Source organism: Propithecus coquereli, unplaced genomic scaffold, assembly GCF_000956105.1.
Source record: "Propithecus coquereli isolate 6110/MARCELLA unplaced genomic scaffold, Pcoq_1.0 Scaffold813, whole genome shotgun sequence".
NCBI lineage: Eukaryota > Metazoa > Chordata > Mammalia > Primates > Indriidae > Propithecus > Propithecus coquereli.
In genome coordinates this window covers 134,861-156,053 of record NW_012154319.1, presented here as the reverse complement: position 1 = coordinate 156,053, position 21,193 = coordinate 134,861, and the positions used below count along the sequence as shown (strand labels likewise).

At 45.3% G+C, this 21,193-nt stretch overlaps 2 protein-coding genes and 2 pseudogenes across 2 annotated transcripts; all 4 read right to left on the bottom strand.

The window, feature by feature from the left end:
* Nucleotides 1-484: 484 nt before the first annotated feature.
* On the bottom strand, nucleotides 485-1,411 carry LOC105825720 (olfactory receptor 10G9). Its single transcript, XM_012663603.1, has one exon. It carries the CDS (start codon nucleotides 1,409-1,411, stop codon nucleotides 485-487), a length of 927 nt encoding a protein of 308 aa, XP_012519057.1.
* A 5,449-nt stretch (nucleotides 1,412-6,860) lies between these two features.
* Nucleotides 6,861-9,847, bottom strand: LOC105825719 (condensin-2 complex subunit D3-like; the record flags this gene model as incomplete). Its single annotated transcript, XM_012663601.1, is given in 5 exon segments — nucleotides 6,861-7,254; nucleotides 7,256-7,515; nucleotides 7,517-7,619; nucleotides 7,621-9,097; nucleotides 9,100-9,847. Coding segments are annotated over 5 exon segments (2,982 nt in total), but the record flags the coding sequence as incomplete, so codon positions are not given.
* A 4,206-nt stretch (nucleotides 9,848-14,053) lies between these two features.
* Nucleotides 14,054-15,628, bottom strand: LOC105825718 (annotated as a pseudogene).
* Nucleotides 15,629-20,337: 4,709 nt separating this feature from the next.
* The window catches only part of LOC105825717, a 4,101-nt pseudogene continuing 3,245 nt past the window's right edge, over nucleotides 20,338-21,193 (bottom strand).

Here is a 21,193-nt window from a genome sequence, read left to right as displayed (position 1 = left end):
TTACATGCTTTCTATTGCACACACCTTTGGATTTGTATATACAAAAAATGCACAAAACCAATAAAAAAATTGAAAAGATATTTGAACACCTACCACCAGAAACAAAAAATTACCACTGATATTTGTTGCTATTCTTGAACAATATCCACATGATTGCAAAGTCTTGATTTATGTGCACAAGAAATAAACCAGAAAAACCACATATCAATAACTTAAATATATGAAAGATTCAATCTTCTGTCTCTGAGATTGAATTAAAATACATATTTTTTAAAAAGGTAAAAGAAACCTATTGCAGAGAAATGACTCAATAGATCAGACTTTAAAAATTTCCAAACAAATATGTCAAAGAAATATAACTGAGTAGATGCTTTTCAATATTTAACACAGACAACTATACATGGAGTAAATTTCATGTGGATAGCTAAATTATATTACTTACTTTGAACAAATTAGTGTTTCTACTTCCTAGTGTTTATCTTCCCTAAAAATGTGCTAGTTTGTCTTTAAGTTTCAACAGAGCATTCTTCACTTCCTTGTTCCTCAGGGTGTACACAACAGGATTAAGAAGGGGTGTCAAAACAGTGTAGAAAACTGCCACAACACCATCCACGGTGTCCCTGGAGCCTGGCCTCAGGTAAATGAAAACACAGGGAACAAAGAAACAAAAGACCACGATACAGTGGGAGGCACAGGTCTGAAAGGCTCTGTGTCTCCCCTCTGAGGTGCGGATCCTCAGGATGGAACAGATGATGGACACGTAGGACAGCACTATCAGGAAAAAGCAGCCCGAGGCCACCATCCCAATGCTCACAAAGATGACCATTTCAATGGTGGAGGTGTCTGCACAGGCTAGTTTGAGGATCGGTGGTGCATCGCACAGGTAGTGCTGGATCTGGTTGGGCCCACAGAAGGGCAAACGGAATGTCAATATGGTCTGGACAGCAGAGTGCAGAGAGCCACTGAGCCAAGTGCTGGTGGCCAGGAGGGCACAGGTTCTCCCACTCATCATGCTGGCATACCTGAGTGGGTAAGTGATGGCCAGGTAGCGATCGTAGGACATGACCGTGTAGAGGAAGCACTCTGTGCTCCCCAGGAAGTGGAAGCAATAGAGCTGGGCCATGCAGCTGTGGAAGGAGATGGCCCTATGATCGGGGGACAACAAGGTCATGAGCATTTTGGGCACCGTGACAGTGGAGAACCACATGTCAATGAAGGACAGGTTGGTGAGGAAGTAGTACATGGGGGTGTGGAGGTGAGAATCCAGCCTGATCACCAGCAGGATGAGGAGGTTCCCCAGCACAGTGAGCACGTAAATCACCAGGAAGATTCCAAAGAGGGGGGTGTCCAGCGCTGGGGCATGGGGAAGGCCCGTGAGGATGAACATCGTCACAAGGCTCACATTTGGCATTTCTTCTCGCCCTTGGTCTCTCTCCCTATGGGGATATAGACACCACCCAGAATTTAGTAGTTAATTGAGAACTAAGTGTCCATTCTCTATGTGGAAATTGTATTAAGTGTGATAGTTAATTCAAGATGATACTAAAGTTTTCTTGTTACAAAGCTTCTCTGGTAAGAGTGATGACGAAATGAGTTCATCGTCTCCCCCATACACATGCACAGAGACACTCACACAAAAAGAGACACACACACAGAAGAAAGTAGGACAAATACATTGTATTAGAACTGCCTTGGTGTATTAAAAATTACCACAAACTTGAGGGCATAAGGCATGCATATCCATTATTTCACCCTCTCTGTGGGTCAGGCCAGCAGGGCCCTTTGCTCCTTGTCTCACCAGGTTTTAATCCAGGTGGCAGCTGGGGCTGCATCTCATCTGAGGCTTGGGGATCCCCTACCATGCTTCCTGAGGGTGTTTGGAGGATTCTGTGCCTTGAAGTTTTGGACTGAGGTCCCAGTTTTATTCTAGTTGCCACCATGGGACCTAGGATCCTAGCCTCCTGGTGTCTACAACATGACAGTTTCTTCAAAGCCAGTGTGAGAATCTCTTTCCAGTTTTCTCTGACAGTGTTTATAATAGTAGTATAATATAATTAAGGGTTGATATCCCACCATAATTCTAGGTCCCATCTACAGCCAAAGGGAGGTTATCAAATAGGGAGTGTGTACTAGTGGGTAGAAGTCTTGGAGTTTACTTGCAATCTTACCTTTCATATCCTATTTTTGTTGCAGGGTTCATAGGAAAACTGAAAACCACAAGAATTTGTTGGTAGCAATGATATATCAACAGTCCTCGGTATCCCTAAGTCATTCCCTAGTTTTCTCATAATTTAGTTGGCATTACTAACACCACTGACCTCACTGAGAAGCTGTAAGGACTAAATAAGATGCTACAATTAAAGTACTCAGTACAGTGCCTGGCACTTAATAACTGCTCAGTAAATGACAGTGCATCATACAACATTGTGCCTTGTAACAGTACTGCAGAATTGCCTTTTTTGATTTTAGAAGGAGAAAAATAAGTGAATTATCTCAATGTTTCCAGAGACTTTTTGTCAATTTAATAGCTAGGTCTTGTGGAATATTTGATCCCTGGTATTGTTACTGGTCCCCTCCTCCCTGACACTGCTTCTTTTCAAAAGCGTTCTCTCAGATCTTTCAAAGCAGGTAGGAATCTCAGCAAAACTACTTATTGGGATACCCCACAACGTCCTAAATGATCCACACAATTCAAGGCTTCATGAAAGTCTGGTCTCTGGTTTCTCTTACATTTTACCATCCCTCTGAGGTTTAGCAGATGATGATGTTCATATGAGATATCCCAACCACAATGTGCTGAGTAAGCCCCGCTTTCTATCATACACCTTTCTATCCTAGATGTCTAAGTACTTTTTAACCTTGGCTTTGTTAGGGATGCTGTTTCCCCCACCATGTTCTCCTCCTCCTCATGCTCACAAACCCAGGCAATGCTCTCATAAAAGAAGATAATTCTATCAAGTCAGTATTTATCATTTAACCACTATGGACTGAGACAGGAAAATGGACCTAAGTCAAAAGAAGGAGACTACGTGGGCTTGATGTCAAGAGAAGTTGGGATCATGTACCCTTGAAATTGAGGCAGAAATGAGGTTTTTGACTAAACACAAAATGTTCTCTTAGTTCAAGATATTTACTAATTGTTCAGTGAGAAAAGACTGACAGCGGTTCACCAAAACAAGAGAAACTAAGATCTCTGCTCCTAGCAAAGGCCCAGGGAATGTGGCTTAGATTACATTAAGGCTGTAGTTTTCAAATATGAGAATAAATAGCAGAGACAGGATTATTGGAATTACCAACATGGATATTAGGACTCCAAAAACGGAAAAAATATAACAAATTTCTACTGTATCCGGAAGACCAAATTCCCACTATAACTTCATGATCAGATTTGATGAAATATGAAAAATTTTCATCAGGTGAAGTCCCAGGTAGTCTAAGACCTAAGGCAAGAGCCTCAATCAACGGGGTCAATGTTTACTTGAATATTGTGATGTAGCTACGTAGTCTCTACTTGTATTGTCTCAGTTATCATCTACCTATCTATCTACCTGCCTCTTCCTCTATCTACCTAGATAACTGATTTTAGAATGAAGTCTAACAATTCCCAAATATCTTAGTTCTGAAAGAAAGTTTGAGGTAAAGAAGGAAAGCAGAGGAAACTGAGTTAAATCTACCTTTCTAAGAACTCACCTTACAGTATGCAAATCATTTCAGTAGTAAAACTCATCTGAGGTTTTTTCCCCAAATGTTTTTACTCTCCACGTGCGATTCACAGACACGAGTTGCAAGGCATCGCTCAAAGAACACGTATGCAGTGTTGAGATACAGAGGTCCGTTTCTAGTCAAGGACAAAACCAGCTGAAGTACAGGGAACAGAAACTAACATGGGTAGGAGCTTAATTTGGTTTGGGTCTCAGGGGTTGGGATTGCCCTTGGGTTTTCAGGTTCCCTCGATGAGCACAAAAACAACAGGAGAAGACCAGGGAAAGGTTGGTCATAAACACACACATATTTCCCTGTGTGTTTCTTGTTTGAAGCCTCCTGGGATAAGTCATGTTTTCCTGGAACTAATATTTATACCAAGATAAATGAAGGAGGATTTAACCTTTTCCATCGCCAGTGACTGACAGACACTCACAACTGCTTGCTTCCAACACAAAATTTCTAGAATCCATAAATTGTTATCACCTCGTTTTGCTCTTTAGCTCAGTATTACTGTGTCTTCACCATCTTTTTATAGAGATTTAAAATATCCAAATTCCCAAATATTCTGTTGTTGTTTACAGTTTTTGAGTGACTTTTTCTGCAAAAATTTCTGTGGATACCTAATTTATTTTTCAATTATATAAGCAACAATTACATTTTATTGCTATCATAATTTTCATTGCTTTAACAAGCATGAGGAAACACTTAAAATATTTCATAAGTGTATCTCCTTTCGTAAATTAGCTGTTCATAAACTTTCATTTCTTTCTTTATGGTAATGGTCTTTTTTAAAATTTTTTCTATATTTTTACAAATTAAGAATATTAATTTATTCTTTTATTGTAAGGTAAAATGTGCTTTCAAATTTGTCTTTAAAAAAATTTTTTTTCTCTACTTCTTTTAATGTTCTAGGAAATTTTGCCAATCGATTTCAATATGGTTTTTGATGTGGGTGATGTTGGTGATGTTTGCTTTAAGAAGGTTTTCCTTACAACCAACATTTATCAGTGTTCGCTTATAAAATATTTAATGCTTTGAATTTTATTTTTCTTCCTTTGGAATTAATTTTATTTTGGCTGTAGTTATAAAGATGTTTTTTATTCTCTATATAATTTGAGATTGTAGGTGTAATTACTTGGTTAACTTAAGTGTTTTCCTAGGAATTTCATTTAGGTTCCTAATTTTTATTTTCCTTATTATAATTTGCTTATTAAGTTCTAGGTTTATTATTTAAGCTCTAGCTTTATTTGATCTTTATTATGATAAAAGAAAATGAGCTGCAAAATTTATATTTCAAAATGTAATAACTAGTCTAATGTATTACTTTTATGGTTAGCCTCTGTTTTCTTTTTACCTGAACAAATTTCATAAACACTACCACATTTATATCTACAATCTAGCTCTGATTAATTTTTTGGTGTGGACATTGTGATACAGGGTCAAGATCTTTTCTTTTCACGTGAATACCCAATGAATCCAAAATAACTTATTGAAGAAGCCAGTCTTTCTCTATTGCATTGCAGGCCATCTTTGTCATATGAATCTGTATCAGTCTATTTTTTATTCTCTATTCTGTTTCACGGTCCTACTTGTCTTGCCTCATACGAATACTGCACTCTCTGAATTGCTACAGCTTCATAACAAGTTTTGATGTCTGGTACTGTGGATCTTCCAGTTTTATTTTATTTCTTCTTGATTATGTTGACCATTTGGGGGCCCATTTAATTTCAACAGACACTCAATAGACAAAGTGGAATGGAAAACAGGGACCCCCAAGAAGCCCCTCTCAGACCTTGGCCTCCTATCCTATTCAAGCTGCTGGTCCCAGACCATCCTGGAGATCCTGATGGGGCTGAAGTCAGAGAGCAAGCAGAGGCCACAGATTACCATCAATGAGATCAGTGAAATCACCAGCATCAAGAAGGAGGATGTCATCTCCACGCTGTAGTACTTCAACCTCATCAACTACTACAAGGGCCAGTATATCCTCACACTGTCAGAGGACATCATGGATGGGTGTGAGTGGGCCATGCTCAAGCGGCTCCTTTGGATGGACTCCAAGTGTCTGCACTTCACTCCTAAGGACTGAAGCAAGAGGGGAAAGTGGTGACCAAGCACTGCCCATCTCAGTGACAAGACAGCTTGCAGGACTGGGGCTGATGGCCCATGGGTTGCCCCACTGGGGCTCTTGAGAGGCACACCGAGGAAGATGGGGCTGAGGACTCCTCTGAAACAAGAGGACAGGCCTGGCAGGGGCCTCATGATGCCCAGCACTAAGGTGAGTTCAGGGCTCAGGCCAACTCCAGGGTCAGCTGGCTGCAGGCCCAGGCCTGCTCTGAACCAGGGACCAGAGGGAGCCAGGCAGCTGTGTATGGTGAGGTAGGGGTTGGGGGTACTCTACACAGAAGGCTGGTGATTGTAAAAATTTCTTTTGTAAAGTAGGAGTTGGGGGTGGCGTGGGTAGTGGCTGCAAAATTCTGGCCTCTCTTACCCCATTGCCCCTGGCAATAAATTGTTTCTATAGGCCAAAAAAAAAAAAAAAAAAAAAACAACTAGGTTTACTTGCAGTAAAAACTGTGGTCTGAAAAAACCCATTGGTAAGTGTACAGTCCATGTTACACTGGGGGTCACCACCAGCTGTGGGGACCCCGGGCCCCCGACCCACATGCGTCCGGCTCCTCTGTTCACAGCTAACGTCGGCCCCAGGTGCTAAGCCCCCCACCCAGGGACGTCCCGTCTCTTGCTGACACCGCATCCCAGCCTGCCCCCAGCCCTCCAACCACGCTGCTTAGTGCAGTGCAAAAACAAAACCCAACTAAACACAAATTTGAAAACAAACACAAAACAAAAAAATTCACAAAATCCAGGGTTCTAAATTATTTTTTCTCAGAGTCCTTCGTTACCATGACGACTTGTTTTCTGACAAACTAAAATATACATTATTTTCCTGCTATTATAAAATCTCTTCCTTATTATTCACAGATATATCACAGGAGATTTGGATGAAATAAATACAAACTTTTTTCCCCTTAAAAAACAAACGAGCCAGACAAAACACAACAAAACAAAAACCCCAAAACCAACACACAAGAACTTTCTGACAACAGTAAACACAAAGGGGGCTGGCTGGTCCTCCTGCTGTCCTGGGCTCACAGCTAGGCTGAGGGGTCCCTCCAAAGTGCTCTGTGCACCCGACGCACAGGCCTGAGTGTGTGCTCAAGTTGTGATGCCAGTTGTTTGTCAACTGCAAAGAAATCCTTGACTTCATCTCAGTAATCCTGCATCAGCTCCCTGAGATAGTTCTTGAGTTCTCGCAAGGCTGGGATCTTCTTTTTCTCCAGCACAGTCTTCAGGGAGATGATAATTGGAGTAATATTGTCTATGAAATTCCTTTTCTGAACTTGTGAGGTGAGCTTCTTCTGGGCTTCCTGCATGACTATGTTTGCCAAGGCCATGTCATCTTCTTCCACAAGGAGGTCCTTATCTGGTTTAGATCTCATTGCCAAAAGTTTGATCTCCTTTGAGCTGAGGACCTCAAACATATCAGAGTAACTCACTGGCTTCCAGGTACAGGGGCAGGATGCCTTCGGCGAAGCACGTCAAAATACTAAGGCAGATTTTGGAAGTGATATTGAATCGCTGTTCATCTGTGAAGTGCTCTAGAAGAAATTTGTAGATTTTCTTTCGTCTCTCCTTGTTTGACTTTCCCTTCAGTCCAAACAGCCGCTTCCCTCTCTCTGGCTGGGGGAACTTGTTATACTTCTCATGCTTCTCATAGTTATTGAAGTGGAAAATACACTCGATGAAGTACTTGGAAGAACATGACAGGGTTCCTCTTCAGCAACAGATGAGCCAGGCAAAACTCCCCAAAGCAGGAAATGTCTGGATGTGAATCTATCAGAGTGCTGACAAAAGAACAGAGAGCCCTTCCATTTCACAAATTCTTCCTGCAAGAGATTGGTAAGCAAGATGAGTGTCTGCTTTTGGATGAATGGATCTGAATCCTTCAGACACATGGAGATGTTGGGAATGTACTTGTCCTCCACGCCAGTGTAGTGGATGCAAAGATTGGACATCACCACGATGACGTTGTTGCGGACAGCCAGGTTCTCGCACACCTCAAGCTCTCGCACGAGGGTTGGGATGCTCTTTGCAAGATCCTCGTGCTGTAGGCACAGCTTACCTAAGGTAATGATGGCGTGCACTCTAATAACAGAAGGCATGACAGAGCCTCTGACCTGGGAGGGTGCATGACATGCTGGGGCATCATCACTGCTGCCTTGAGATGATGGTAAGTGATCCGCATCAGCGGAAGCAGCCAGAAGGGACTGAATCAGAAGGAAGACTCGCTTCTCCACTCTGGCTGGACATAGTTGGGCTATATCTCCTAAGGTAAAAATGTACTTCACCAGCAGGTCTTCATCCAGGTTTCCTGCTCTACCTTCCTTCAGAACGATGTTGGCCAGGCGATGCTCACAGGTGGAGAGCACATCCCCACACACCTGCTTCAGGAGCTCCTCTTCCTCCACTGCTATCTCTGCAGATGCTCTATAAAGCCTTTGCAGGGTGTCAACAGCTGAACTCATCAATTCTAGAGACCACTAAAATCCATTCAGCTTACCCTTGATAACATCAGTCACTTTGTTCTGGGTACTCTTAGGAAGATGCTTTGCAATATGCCCAATAATACATTCCGAAGGTGTCAGAATTGGGATTCGCTGACTGCTGATTTTCTCCCAGGGCTCTATTATTTTGGTGTAGTCAAGCTTGAGTGATGAGCAAGCAATCTTGGAGAGCAGCATCCAGGCTGGTGTAGAATGTCTCATGCCAGTGTGAGATATCACGTTGTTTATAAAAGTGGGTGAGAATTTATCTTTCTTGGACCAGATATGAAAAGCTTTATTTAGATAGCAGTTCAGTCCCTGGATTTCTGTGGTGAGGAGAGCAAGAAGTGTCCAAGCCAGCACCTGGCTGTCGTCCCCAGTGTGCAATTTACTGTGGTGCTTGATGTTCTGCAGCAGGACCTGGTCGAGGCACTCCAGGGCCTTCTCCTGCACGGTGCTCTCGCAGTCCATCACCACGGGGACTACCCGCCTCAGCCAGGCTTTCTGAATATGGACACATCGAGGTTGGGCCATAAGAAGTTCAGTAAGAGACTGTAGGGCCCGCTTCCGGACAGACACTGCAGGGTCTCGACACAGGTCCTGCAGAATTGACAGGTCTTCCTTCATATATGAGACTTCACAATGTTTCAAAATACTCACTAACACCTGGAGTGCAGACTTCCTAACGTTGGTCTTCTCATCCCTAATCCTCTTTCTTAGCATCGCCATGACACTTCTTTCCCCAGATCCAACTGTTTCACCACCACTGTCTATGTTGACATCCCCTGAGGTTCAGAACGGTTAACTGTCTGCCATTGATAGGAAAAAGCTGGGGAATTTCTCAGTAAGGTACCAGGGTGACTGTCTATTCCTGAAACTGCAGGACTGTTAATTAGGAATTCCAACATACTCTCTGATGCATTGGTAACAGTCAGTTCCAGATAATATGCAAAGCTGGACAACGCCTTGCTGTGGACAGTAGGTGCCTTGTCTAAACAACGGTCAAACATAATGTCCTGCACCAAGAACTTATGCTTTAGGAACTTCCAATGCTAGAAGGAGAGAGTGTTATCCGTCTCTCTTACAGGCAGTTCTAACACAGCTAAGGCCACATCAAGAGTGAAAACTTGGTGTGGGATCTTGGAACTTCGTGAATATTTATAAAGCCAGGCAATGAATGTAGCGTACTCCCCACAGGGAAGTTTACTGAGCAGCCGGACCAGGGCCTGTGCTGCAGAGGTCCGATACTCTGATTTATCTGTCCCCTTGGCACAGATGTGCTGCAGTAAGACATGGAGGACTGGGAATATGCTCTCCCTCAGTTCATCCACAAGTGAGCTGATAAACCGGACTGCCTGGTTTCTCTGATTGATGACTTGGGAAGTAATAGTAAGGCAGGTGTGATGGGATCCTTCACCTGCTTCTAACATTAATATTACATTGAGCATTTGATGGAAAATATAACTGATAACCTTATCTCCTTCACTATGAACTGGGGAGCACAGCAAATACAACCCATGGTAGGCCAGTTCTGGTATTTAACCGTTGTCTTCGGAGGTATAGGAATAGGTGCTCCGCTCTCCTCCAGGAATTTTTTTTTTTATATTGGTACTCTTTTAGGAGCACATGGATGAGAACTTTTATTTGATATATAGACTTGGTATCATGTTACAAGCACATATTATTTTTGTAATCTAAGCACACGTTTTAAAAAAAACACACTTGGGTACGGTGAAGAAAAGGAAAGAAAGGGAGGGAGGGGAGAGAAGGAACAAAAGAGAGAGAAGACAAAGGAAAAAAATGGTTTGAGGCAGAAACCAAGGGCTAGATCGCAAAGAGGTGTGACCGGTTGAGACATCCTGGTTATGGCTTTAGTGCTGTTTGCAGAGTTCCCAGTGCCTTGGCTGGGAAACCTTCTGAGACATGTGCGCTAGCTGCAGAGCAGCCTTAGGACCCTGGGACCGAGCAGCAGACCCTGCCCAGGGATGCAGGCCCAGGGTGGGCCTCACATTCACACTGTCAATGTATCTCTGGCCACCATGCGTTGTGTGTCCTGGTGTCTTTGTGGGGAGGCCATGTGTGTGCACGAACCAGGGGTGAGTGTGGGGCCGTGGCTGTAGGTGACGTCTGCACAGCAGCTGTCCATGCACTTTGTGGCCCCTTTGCTAGGGTCACAGGGTTCTGGAAGTGGGAGGGGGCAAGTCAGAGGGGCCATATATATCTGTCAGCCTTGTATAAATTTCCTTTCTTGTGGCTGCTTGGCAGTGGGGGTGTGGAGGTGACTGGCTTGGACTTACCATAGTTGTTAAAGCTCTGGCCGTGTTGGTTGTTGGCAGAGGCTGACCCTCCTCATGTTTTGGCCTTGTTGCCCGCAGTGGATGCTCTCATGGTAGGACCCGGAAGTCTGGACTGCATTTCTGCTTGTGCTTTTGACTGCGGTAGTGGCGCTGGCTGGTGAGGCAGGCACGGGGCTTGGGGAGGGGCTGGCAGCTATGGCTCAGGAGTGCCACCCTGGCACTGGGCGGGGGCCCCCCGGCCACCTGGGACACAGCAAGCAGCAGAGGCGAGGAGAGGTGCTGCTTCTGGGGCTGCTGCTGCTGTTGCTTGCATCGGGAGAGGCTGAAGAGGCCTAGAATGGCCTTGAAGTTTCTAATCCTGATCTCTGATCCACCTGGCCGCTCTCTTCCTCACGGCTCCCCACCACCTAACCCTGACCGCCGGAGTCCAAGCTAGCAGCATCCCTTCGAAAAGCAAACTTGCTGAGGGAAGATGCTCGTTTTTTTTTTGGTTTTTTTTTTTTTCCAAATTGAATATTGTATTTTGTTAACATAAAGAGGATAACTGGTCATTTCCACACATGCTCTTGCTCCTCTGATTTAGATAATATCATGGGTTTTAACATATTTTGACTTGTATTAATAGTTATTGTACAGTATGTAATGTTTCAAGTCCATCTTGGCAAAATAGACTTAGTTATTTCCAGTAAAATTTCTCTGATATGTAAACTGTTGTGAGAATTGGTTTAAAAAATTTACCATATTCGTTACATTTGTAAGGTTTCTCTCCAATATAAATACTCTGATGTTTCCGTTTTGATCTTTGGGTAAGAGCCTTAGCATGCACATTACATTCGTGTGATTTCTCTCGAAGATGTATATTCTGATGTCTACTGAGCTGTGATGCCTGGGGAAAGCCTCTACCACATTTATATGATTTCTCTTCAGTATGAACTCCCTTATGTCAAGTAATGGTTGAACAGGGCCTTCAAGGAGCAGATGGAGATATGGCGCAGCCTGGTGTGGCTCGAGAACACCAACACTGACCTGCATGTGGACATGTCCAGCCACCTGCTGACCACTGCAGACTGGGAGAGGGACAAGACTGCCCACCACGGCTCCAGGGCCAGCGGAGAGCCGGAGAAGGGTGAGGAGCCGCTGGACGCCAAGGAGGACTGGGACGAGTCCTCGGAGCCACACGAAGTGGCTCTGGCCAGAGAGGAGGTCAACCGGCTGTTAGCCGAGCAGCGGAAAACCGCGGCCCTCAAGGCGGGGCTGGAGCGGCACCTGGCCACCGCCAAGCAAAAGGTGTCTCAGATGGAGAAGCTGCTGCCCAGGCAGGTGACCAGCGAGGACCAGCGGGAGGTGCTGCGACTGCCGTGCAGGGGCCACGAGCTGGAGGTGGAGAACACGGCGCTGCAGGGCAGCAACCTGTGCAGCAAGAACCTGCTGTGCCAGAAGGACTTCGTGATCCAGCACTACCACCAGCACCGTGTGCGAGCAGGTCATCCGCGACCACTGGCAGCTGATCCGGGACGGTGGCATCCCGGTGCCAGAGGCCCTGGACAAGCGGTACGGCCTGTACTCCCGGGAGCTGAGCGAGGGCACGCTGAACCGCCTGCTGCTGCTGCACTCGTGGATGTCCAGCGCCCTCTGGGATGGCTCTGTTCTGAATTTATCTCTCCCGCTGGAGGAGTCCAGCCAAGGCCAGCCAGATGACAGGAAGGACCTCCCGTGGGGCACCCAGTTTCAGCAGCTTCTGATGCTCCTGGAGAGAGACACTGATGGGTACAAGTCATCAAAAGCCACATCATCAAAGAAACCAGGAAAGCAAGACAGTCTTCTCCCTCTGCCATCTGTCTGCATCCTGCTAACCCCACCAGTTTGCGAGAAGCCAACCCCCCCGAGCCTGAAGAGCCTGGTCTCCAACCTGTATCCCGCCGGCCCGGAGCTAAGCACCCTGAGGCTGGCAGGGGAAGCCAGCAGCGCAGAACAGCCCTGAGTGCTCAGGCCCTCCAGGAGATGGCCGTGGGCACCAAGAGCATCGCCCTCATCGCGGCCACCCGGTGCTCCAAGGCACAGGACCCAGAGGGCAGCAGTGGCTGCTCCTCTCGCCATCCCCTGGAGGAGGTGGCTCTTGACTCCAGGGACCTGAAGCCCAGCACCACCCACACTTTTTCAGTTCATTGTGGTGTCCCTAAAAGAGTATGTTTAACAATGCAAACGTTCTTTTCAAAACCAAGTTTGTGGATGGTGTTTCTACAGTGGCCAGGTTTACACAATGTCAAAATGGAAAGATTCCAAAGGAAACAAAATCCAAGGCAAAAGGACCCAAAGGAGCACATGTGGAAGTTTTAAATTTACTCCTTCACGTTGACCTGTTTATTCAACATAAACTTTGAAGAACTTGGAATATCTAATTTGTTTATATAAAAAAATTAATGTTATTTTGTTACTTAACCCATATTTTCTCTTCCTTTGTGTAATCACTTATAAATGAACATAGATTCCTCATCTCTTAATTAGTGTAACTATGGTCCAGTTACTGTGGTTGTGATTTTATGCATATCATCAAAATGTTTTTTCTTATGCATGTCTTTTATAAATTAGGGATCCTGAGATATCTGGTTGGTGATAAATTCTGTATGTAAAAGCAAATATATATGAAGAAACAGATGAAATTAAATTATAGAATAAGTATAGCTGATAGTCAGCTTTTAATTAGTTTAATTCCTAAGGCAATATTAATGTGTTTTTTATTGCTAATAAAGTCATTCAGGTAAGGAAGAATTATAAAGCAAGTAAGTGGACCAGCAATGGAAACACAAAGAAAGCTGTTATGCAGGCACTGAGCTATTTGAGGCTAGTTCCTTGAGGACACAACTCCAGATCTCTGATTTAGACCGAGACAGATCTTGAAAGATTTTTTCATTTTAATGATGTTTGAATATTATGTTTCCATATGCTTAACTGGTCTTTGCAACCTTAAGTTTTTTGTTTTAAGCCTTACCAATATTTTACTTGAAGCTTGGGAGGAGGTGTGTTGTATCGTGCTTACCTGCTAGTTTTTTTTTTTTTCTTTCACTAGAGTGTATTTTAATCCTTATCCCCAAAGGTAGAATCATTTTTATCCAGTACCTGAAACACAAGCTTCCAGTTCTTGTTATTACAGTAACTCCTGATAGCAGACCTTGCCCCCTCCCACTTCCAGAACCCTCTGACCCTTGCAAAGGGGCCACAAAGCGCATGGACAGCTACTGTGCACACGTTACCCACAGCCACGGCCCCACATTCACCCCTGGCTCATGCACACGGCCTCCCCACAAATACACCAGGACACACAACGCATGGTGGCCAGAGGTACATTGACAGTGTGAGTGTGAGGCCCAGCCTGGGCCTGCATCCTTGGGCAGGGTCTGCCCCTCCGTCCCAGGGTCCTGAGGCTGCTCTGTAGCCAGCGTCCATGTCTCAGTGTTTGATGCTGAGGATGGGGTTGTGGTCCAGGATTGGAAGGATAATCTTGTCCATGTACTGCCTCAGCCAGAAGTTGATCTCCTCCTGCTCTTTCAGGGCTTCCTCAGGGCTCGTTGCCTGAGGCTGTGTCTATTTCCGCAGCCAGGGACTGGGCTTTGGTCTGGGTGGCAAAGAGGATCTTTGCTTCATAGAGGCTGTGGCTCAGGTTCTGTCCATTCAAGTGGTCATTCTGATCTTGCAGCTTATGATTCTCCTGCTTGAGCCGCTTGACCTCATGCTCCAGCTCCACCTCAAGGCCCTGGCATTGAACTCGCCCAGGCCAGATGCGCTGTGGCCCCTGCCCGGCCGCTGGCAGTCCAGCTTGTACCCTGCAGGTGTTCCAGCTCCTTCCACAGGTCTTCGATGAGCTCCTGTGTCGCCTCCCGCTCCTTCTGGAACTCGAGGCGGTTGTGCCGCAGCTTGTCTATCATGCGCTTGTACAGGTCCATCTCATCCTTGAGCCATAGGCTGGTGTCCTCCAGTTGGTCGGACATGCGCTGCCGCTCCTCATCCAGTCTCTCTGTTTGAGATTTGAGCCAAGTCACTGTTGTCCTAAATTCTGTATTTTTTCCTCCAATTGCTGCGCCCTGGTGTTGAGCAGCTCCACCTCGGTGGTCTTCTTCCTCTCCAGCTTGCTGTAGCCCTCACGGTGCCGCCGCGCCTCCTCCCCCAGCGTCTGCTCGGCCGTGGTCTCCTGATCCTTCACCATCGCCTCCAGCTCATGCACCCTGTGCACCAGCTGCGTGTTCTCCTGCTCCAGCTTGCTCTTCAGGTCCCCGTTGGTCAGGCTGTCATTTTCTAGCTCTGTCACCTTTTTTTTCAGGAAGCTCACCTTCTCCATGATGTCACTGTCACAGGAGTCAATGCTGTCCCAGAACAGGTCTTCCGTGCTGCCCTTGCTGCTGCTGTAGTTGCTGTTGTGCATGAGCTGCCGTCCGAAGGCCGTGCTAGAGATCTTTCGGTTGGGGCTGTTGGCCTTCAGGTTTTTCAGCCGGGCTTCCAAGTCATTCAGCAGGTTATTTTTCTTGCAGCCCTGAGAGCAAGAAACATTCAATAATTCGCTGTTGTATGTGTGCCCCATTTTCCTGGGTGTCTGATCTGCACTGGAAAACACTGAAGACCCCAGGTCCGAGTAGACGTTGGTCCTGGTCTTGTCATCAGGGCAGGGACTGCTGGGGGCACAATCCAAGTCGTCTCCCTCCCCATAGTCCTAAAACTGCTCCTCGTTGCTGATGAGGGAGGCAGTGGAGTGTGTCTGACATCGTCATGGAAGCCATGTGCACCAGGGACTGTCCTCTGGCAGAAACGGGCCCTGAGACCCCCGTCCTTCTCTTCGGCAGGACTCCCGACAGACCACTCCAGGTTCTGGGGGCTCTCCGCGGGGCTGTCCATCTCTGATTCTTGGGGGCCCTCGGGTGGGGCCAGCGTCATACAACCGGGGAAGTACGACATGATGATGGACGTGTGAGGAGGAGAGAACCTGGAGATCTCGTTCTGCGTGTGGCAGTGTGGTGGCAGCCTGGAGATCATCCTGTGCAGCCGTGTGGGTCACGTGTTCCGGAAGCAGCACCCCTACACGTTCCCAGGTGGCAGCAGCACTGTCTTTGCCCGCAACACTCGCTGGGCAGCAGAGGTCTGGATGAATGATGAATACAAAAATTTCTATTACACGGCAGTGCCTTCTGCCAGAAACGTTCCTTATGGGAATATTCAGAGCACATTGGAGCTTAGGAAGAAGCTTAACTGCAAGCCTTTCAAATGGTACCTTGAAAATGTCCATCCAGAGTTAAGGGTTCCAGACCATCAGGATATAGCTTTCAGGGCCTTGCAGCAGGGAACCAACTGCCTCGACACTTTGGGACATTTTGCTGACGGTGTTGTTGGAGTTTATGAATGTCACAATGCTGGGGGAAACCAGGAACGGGCCTTGACCAAGAAGAAGTCGGTGAAGCACATGGATTTGTGCCTTACTGTGGTGCACCCGGCGCCTGACTCTCTTATAAAGCTTCGGGGCTGCCGAGAAAATGACAGCAGACGGAAATGGGAGCAGATTCGAGGACAATTCCAAGCTGCGGCACGTGGGCAGCAACCTGCGCCTGCACAGCCGCGCGGCCAAGAGCGGCGGCCTGGGCGTGGAGGTGTGCGGCCCGGCGCTCTCGCTCTCGCAGCAGCGGAGGTTCTCGCTCAACCTGCAGCAGGAGGCGGCCGGGGAGGCCCCTGCCACCCTGCCTCCCGCGCCAGGCCGCGGAGTCCAGTGATCACGTTATTGATTATGTCTCTTAAACTCTCCGCGCAACTCTGTACCTCAGTATTCCATCATGGTCTGAAAGTCAGGGAACTTAAGCAAGGCACGAGGGGACCGTGCAGACGCAGCCGCGGCGAGAGATGCAGCCAGGCTCCCTTCCTGCAGCTGCAGCCGCCCCTCCTCCCAGCCTCCGCTTCCCGCCAGCCCACAGCGGAGCAGCGCCCCGGCCCTGGCCGCGACCGACGGATGGCAGACAAGCCATGGAGGGCCGTGCGTGTCGGAGGACAGGGGCGAGAGGGCGTGCGAGTGCCCTGTTGCGGCGAGAACTCTTTTGAAATCTCCATTTTTGATCCCATGGAAATCGTGTCTGGTTTCCACAAAGCGGAATCGTGTCATTTTGCAGGTTTATGTTGGTATCGCCTTTCTCTGCTCCTCCGTCCCTTCTCCCATCCGATGTCCTTGTTCTATTTTGGTATGAACTTTTCTATGGTGGGACACTAAATATAAATCTATACAAAGAAAGAAAAAAACTAGGTTCTTTTTTTTTTCTAGTCAACACTTTTATTTTAAAGGCAATATTTCAAAATATAAAAGTTATCAAAAAGCTGAATATTTACAATTATGTCATAGGTTACTATTAATAGTGCAGAGCATACAATATGTAACACTTTGAAGAGGAAATATACAAAGTACAATAAACAGCACGGTTTTCCACTCTACAGAGCTGAAAGTGCCTACCTGGGGAGGTCACCTGTGTTTCGTTTTTCTGCATCCAGAAAGGACCATTTCTTCTTCCTCCGGTGGAAAAATGCTTTCTTAGGAGCATTATACCTGAACGTGCTGCTCATTATTCCACCTCTCTTCGCAGGTACTGGGTACAGTCCAACAGTTTTTTCAGTTGAGTGAAGTTTAATCTTTCTGAACATATAGGACATGTGCTTTCAGTGTTTAACATGATCTTAAATTCTGAGTATAGAGCAGGGAAGTCACAGTGTGGACACACCGTCCAATCATCTCTCAACATATGTAGACCTGTTGCGATGCAATATGGGATGTTGTTTTACATCCAGGACAGAGGAGTTCACACTCTGGGAGAAGAAATTCGCAGAATGGACACGGAGTCGTGGCCTCTTCTGTCTCAGATGTATCGAGTCTCCTGACCATTGCCTCAATCTTCTTTTTGTATTTGGCATCGATTTTGTTGTGGTATTCAGGCCTCATCAACATAGCTGCAAAGCTGAAGGCAGAGTTCTTGAGGCCTTCCCTGTGACACTCGATCGCAGTGGACGTGAGGATTGGTACAATGTGTGATGGAAATTTGCTAATGTTGTTGGCCACCCGAATGGGCATGCGCGCCCCTTTCGTGTGATCTCCATTTTTAACATGAATCTTCGCTAGTGTATAGCTGCGCAGGATCATGAGGTTGGTGGCCATCTCAGAGGGATTTTTTTGGTGGGGGGGAGGAATAAACTTTATTGGCCCATAGGAGGGATGAGGCAATGAGAAGGAAGGGCTCAGGAAAGGAATGAATAAGGGTGGAAAACTTAAAATGGAATGATTTAAAATGTGCAAATACACTTTGTAACCTCCACCATTCAATTTACAGATAGATATGTACACGTAGGCTAAAGTGATTTTCGCTTTGTGGTTGATGCTATTTGTACCAGTTCTATCGTTAGTAAGTCACCATTTAATTCTGCCAAAGGCAGACAAGGCTCTCTCTGGTTAGTGTAAACAGGTTTTCCATCCTGGGCTGCAGTCTGACCATCCTTTGCTCAGAAGGCATGCTTGTGACAAACTGGCACACTTTCCAGTTCCCCACCTCCAATGGTGGCCAGGGTCTCCAGCCTGCTTAAGCGCTCCAGGCTTCTTCCAAGAACTTCTTCTAGCTGACTGCGTAACACCTGGGCCCCTTCCAGTTCCACCTGCAGAGTTCGGTCTCTCTCAGAGCTCTCTGGATGGGCATGGAACTTGACCAGACTGCTATAGAGCGGTCTCTCTGCTTTAAGACCTCATTGAGCCGACTTCGTTCATCTACCAGTCCTTCTAGCATCAGCAGCAACTGTTGTCTTCAGTTTCCTGAAATTCCTTGACCCTGGGATTCTACTGAAGCAACTTTTTCAAGAAGAAGTAAGACTTCTTGGGTCAGGTGTTCCATGGCTGTTATGTCTTCAGGATCAACCAGTTGCATTTGCAGATCCTTTATGAGGTCTTCTTTAATCTGTATGTTCCTGGTCAGGGATTCCATATCAGCAGCCTGCACCTGCAGCTCTTCTTGCACAGCCATCATGGACTGTAGAGCAGAAAGTTCCATCTGACTTTCTCTTTCTTTTTTAGCCATGAGTTCAAGTTCCTCTTTGGCATTACTCAGTTCTTTTTCCAGCCCTGCATCTATGTCCAGGTCTCCTAATGTGGACCTGGGTATGCTGGCATCCTCTTCGGCAGTCAATGCAGTGCCGTTATCTCTGGTGGGTGTCTAGCGCAGAGCCCAGCACACAGCAAAAGCATAATATGCATGTGAAGAGTGGATGAAATTAACAAGAAGATCTGGCCACAGATAGCTCATGACATGGCTGCTGCAGCTCACAGTGCAATATTGGCTTTACCATCTTAACTCAGCTGTGGGTTTTTTGTGGGTTCTTGTTTGTTTTTTGACATGAATGGTCATCTTTGATGTTTTTTTAACCCCCATTCCCTAAGACACAAGGCCTCCAGGTATCGAGATCTCATTAGGATTTTTTGTCTTGAATTTTTTTTCTATTTTTGAGAAAAATCTGGAAAATGTGAAAGCATATTTAGATTTTATGTACTCTCTGAAATGTGATTTGTTAAGATTCTTAAATTTGGGCCTCTTGTAATTTTAAATGAGATCTACCAACTCACTTTAGAGAATATTTTTCACAGGTATCTTTAGGCCTTCATTAGAAAGCTGTTTTTCCCTGTTGATACATTCGGTTACCTCATTTTGCTGTTTGTTTCAGACTATGAAAGCGCACAGGGGTGTTTTTTAGAATCATTTGCTGTGTCATTTCCTCAAATCATATTCCATTGTATCAGTTAACATATAGTTTTAAATGTATGTATTATAAATATCTGTAACCAAATCATTTGGAGGCTTGATAAATTTTTAACAAAGTTTGTGCATTTTTTATGAAAGTTACTAGTAATGCTTTACTAAGTAATGCAATGAATTTTTATTTTTAATCTCTGTGCCCAATTTTGGAGTTGAGAGGGTTATTGGTAATAAATGTATGATGTACACTTAGGTGGAAGGGTTCCTTTTTTAGAAGCTTTGTGGGTTGATTTTTTTTTTCTTTTTTGTACATTAAAGTGAATCATAAGAGAACCTCAGCATTGTGCACGATAAGAGAATGTGTCAGATTTCAGGGTTCTACATTTTATCTGTAAAACATGACTTTTTTTTTTTATCACAACGAAAGTAAAATGTTGCTTTGTACCTGGTGTCTTTGATTAAGAATTTACTCCCCCCATTTCTCACAGAGAATAACAGTCGGGAGTCATCGTCACAGTATAATAGGTGCCTTTAAAAAAATACATGACTTGTTTCATGTTTGCACTCTAGAGTATACTTCAACATGTCTGAGTTCAGATAAAAGCATGAAACTGTGCTGTGGCAAAATCCTGGCTGGCGATCAAAGACTTGGAGTGTTTTCGTATTTTGTTAAAAAAATTTACAGCAGAGCAAAAAGAAACAAGGACATATAGAAAGCAACATCATTCTTTTTCAATGAAGCAGTCTAATTCCAGAGAATGGGCTTTGCATTTTGAATTCAAAGTGTGTGGTCCCAAAGTTGAATTCTTTTGAATCCAAGGAGCTCAGGCTGAGAGGCAACACTTAATGATGAAGCCAGTTGGGAGGAAAGTGTTAACTGAACTACAGAGATGGTCACTGATCAAACAAGTTCCTGGAAGTCCTCAGGCCCACCCAGAGGTGAAGGGCAGCCAGAACTATCAGCACAAAAGAAAACTGCTCTCACTGAACTGCACATGTAGAGCTTCTAGGAGGGCTAACGGTTCTTGACAGAGGTTCCTGGTTGTAGTTTACAATATCTGCTTTCACCACAGTCTGTGACTGTTCCATTTCTGCTCTGTTTAATTTGATTCCAAGGATTTCAGCAGCAACTTTCTGAAAACACAGGAGGACAGAGTCTCCTGTCTTGGCTGAAACAAAGTGACTACTAAAACCATTTTCCTGGCAAAACCGTGTTTTTCAGGTTTTACTCTTCGCATATGCCCCAAAGCAATTTTATTTCCAACCGAGGCAACCAGTGGCTGAGCTTCTGACTCCTCACTCACTTTCTTCACCACAGTATACCAATCTTCTAAATTCTCAGCGCTTTGATGATTTGTAATATCATATACCAAGAGGATTCCCTGTGCTCCACAGATGTATTTATCCAACATTTTGCCTCCTATTGTCTGCCCTCCTATATCCCAAACTTGAAGAGTTTCAGGTTTCCTGGCAGTGTTATCCTTCTCAAAAAGAAATTCAGTCCTATGGTTTGTTTGTACTGTTTCCCAAAAGTTTCTTGTGCAAAACACGTAGCTAAGGAGGTCTTCCTGAAGGTGATCAAAAGATCTATGTATCCATATCTACGAAATCAAAGGCTGGGATTTTATTTGGAATCACACTGAATCTATCGAACAATTTGAAGCAAATTGGCATCTTTAAAATATTGACTCTTCCAATGCACAACCACATTGTAATACTTCATTTCTTCAGCAACTTTTACATTTCTCTATAAATATCTTGTTATTTCTATTGTTGTCGTCTTACACATCTTTACTTTCATTTGTATCCAGGTCAGGGTTTCTCGTCCTCATCACTA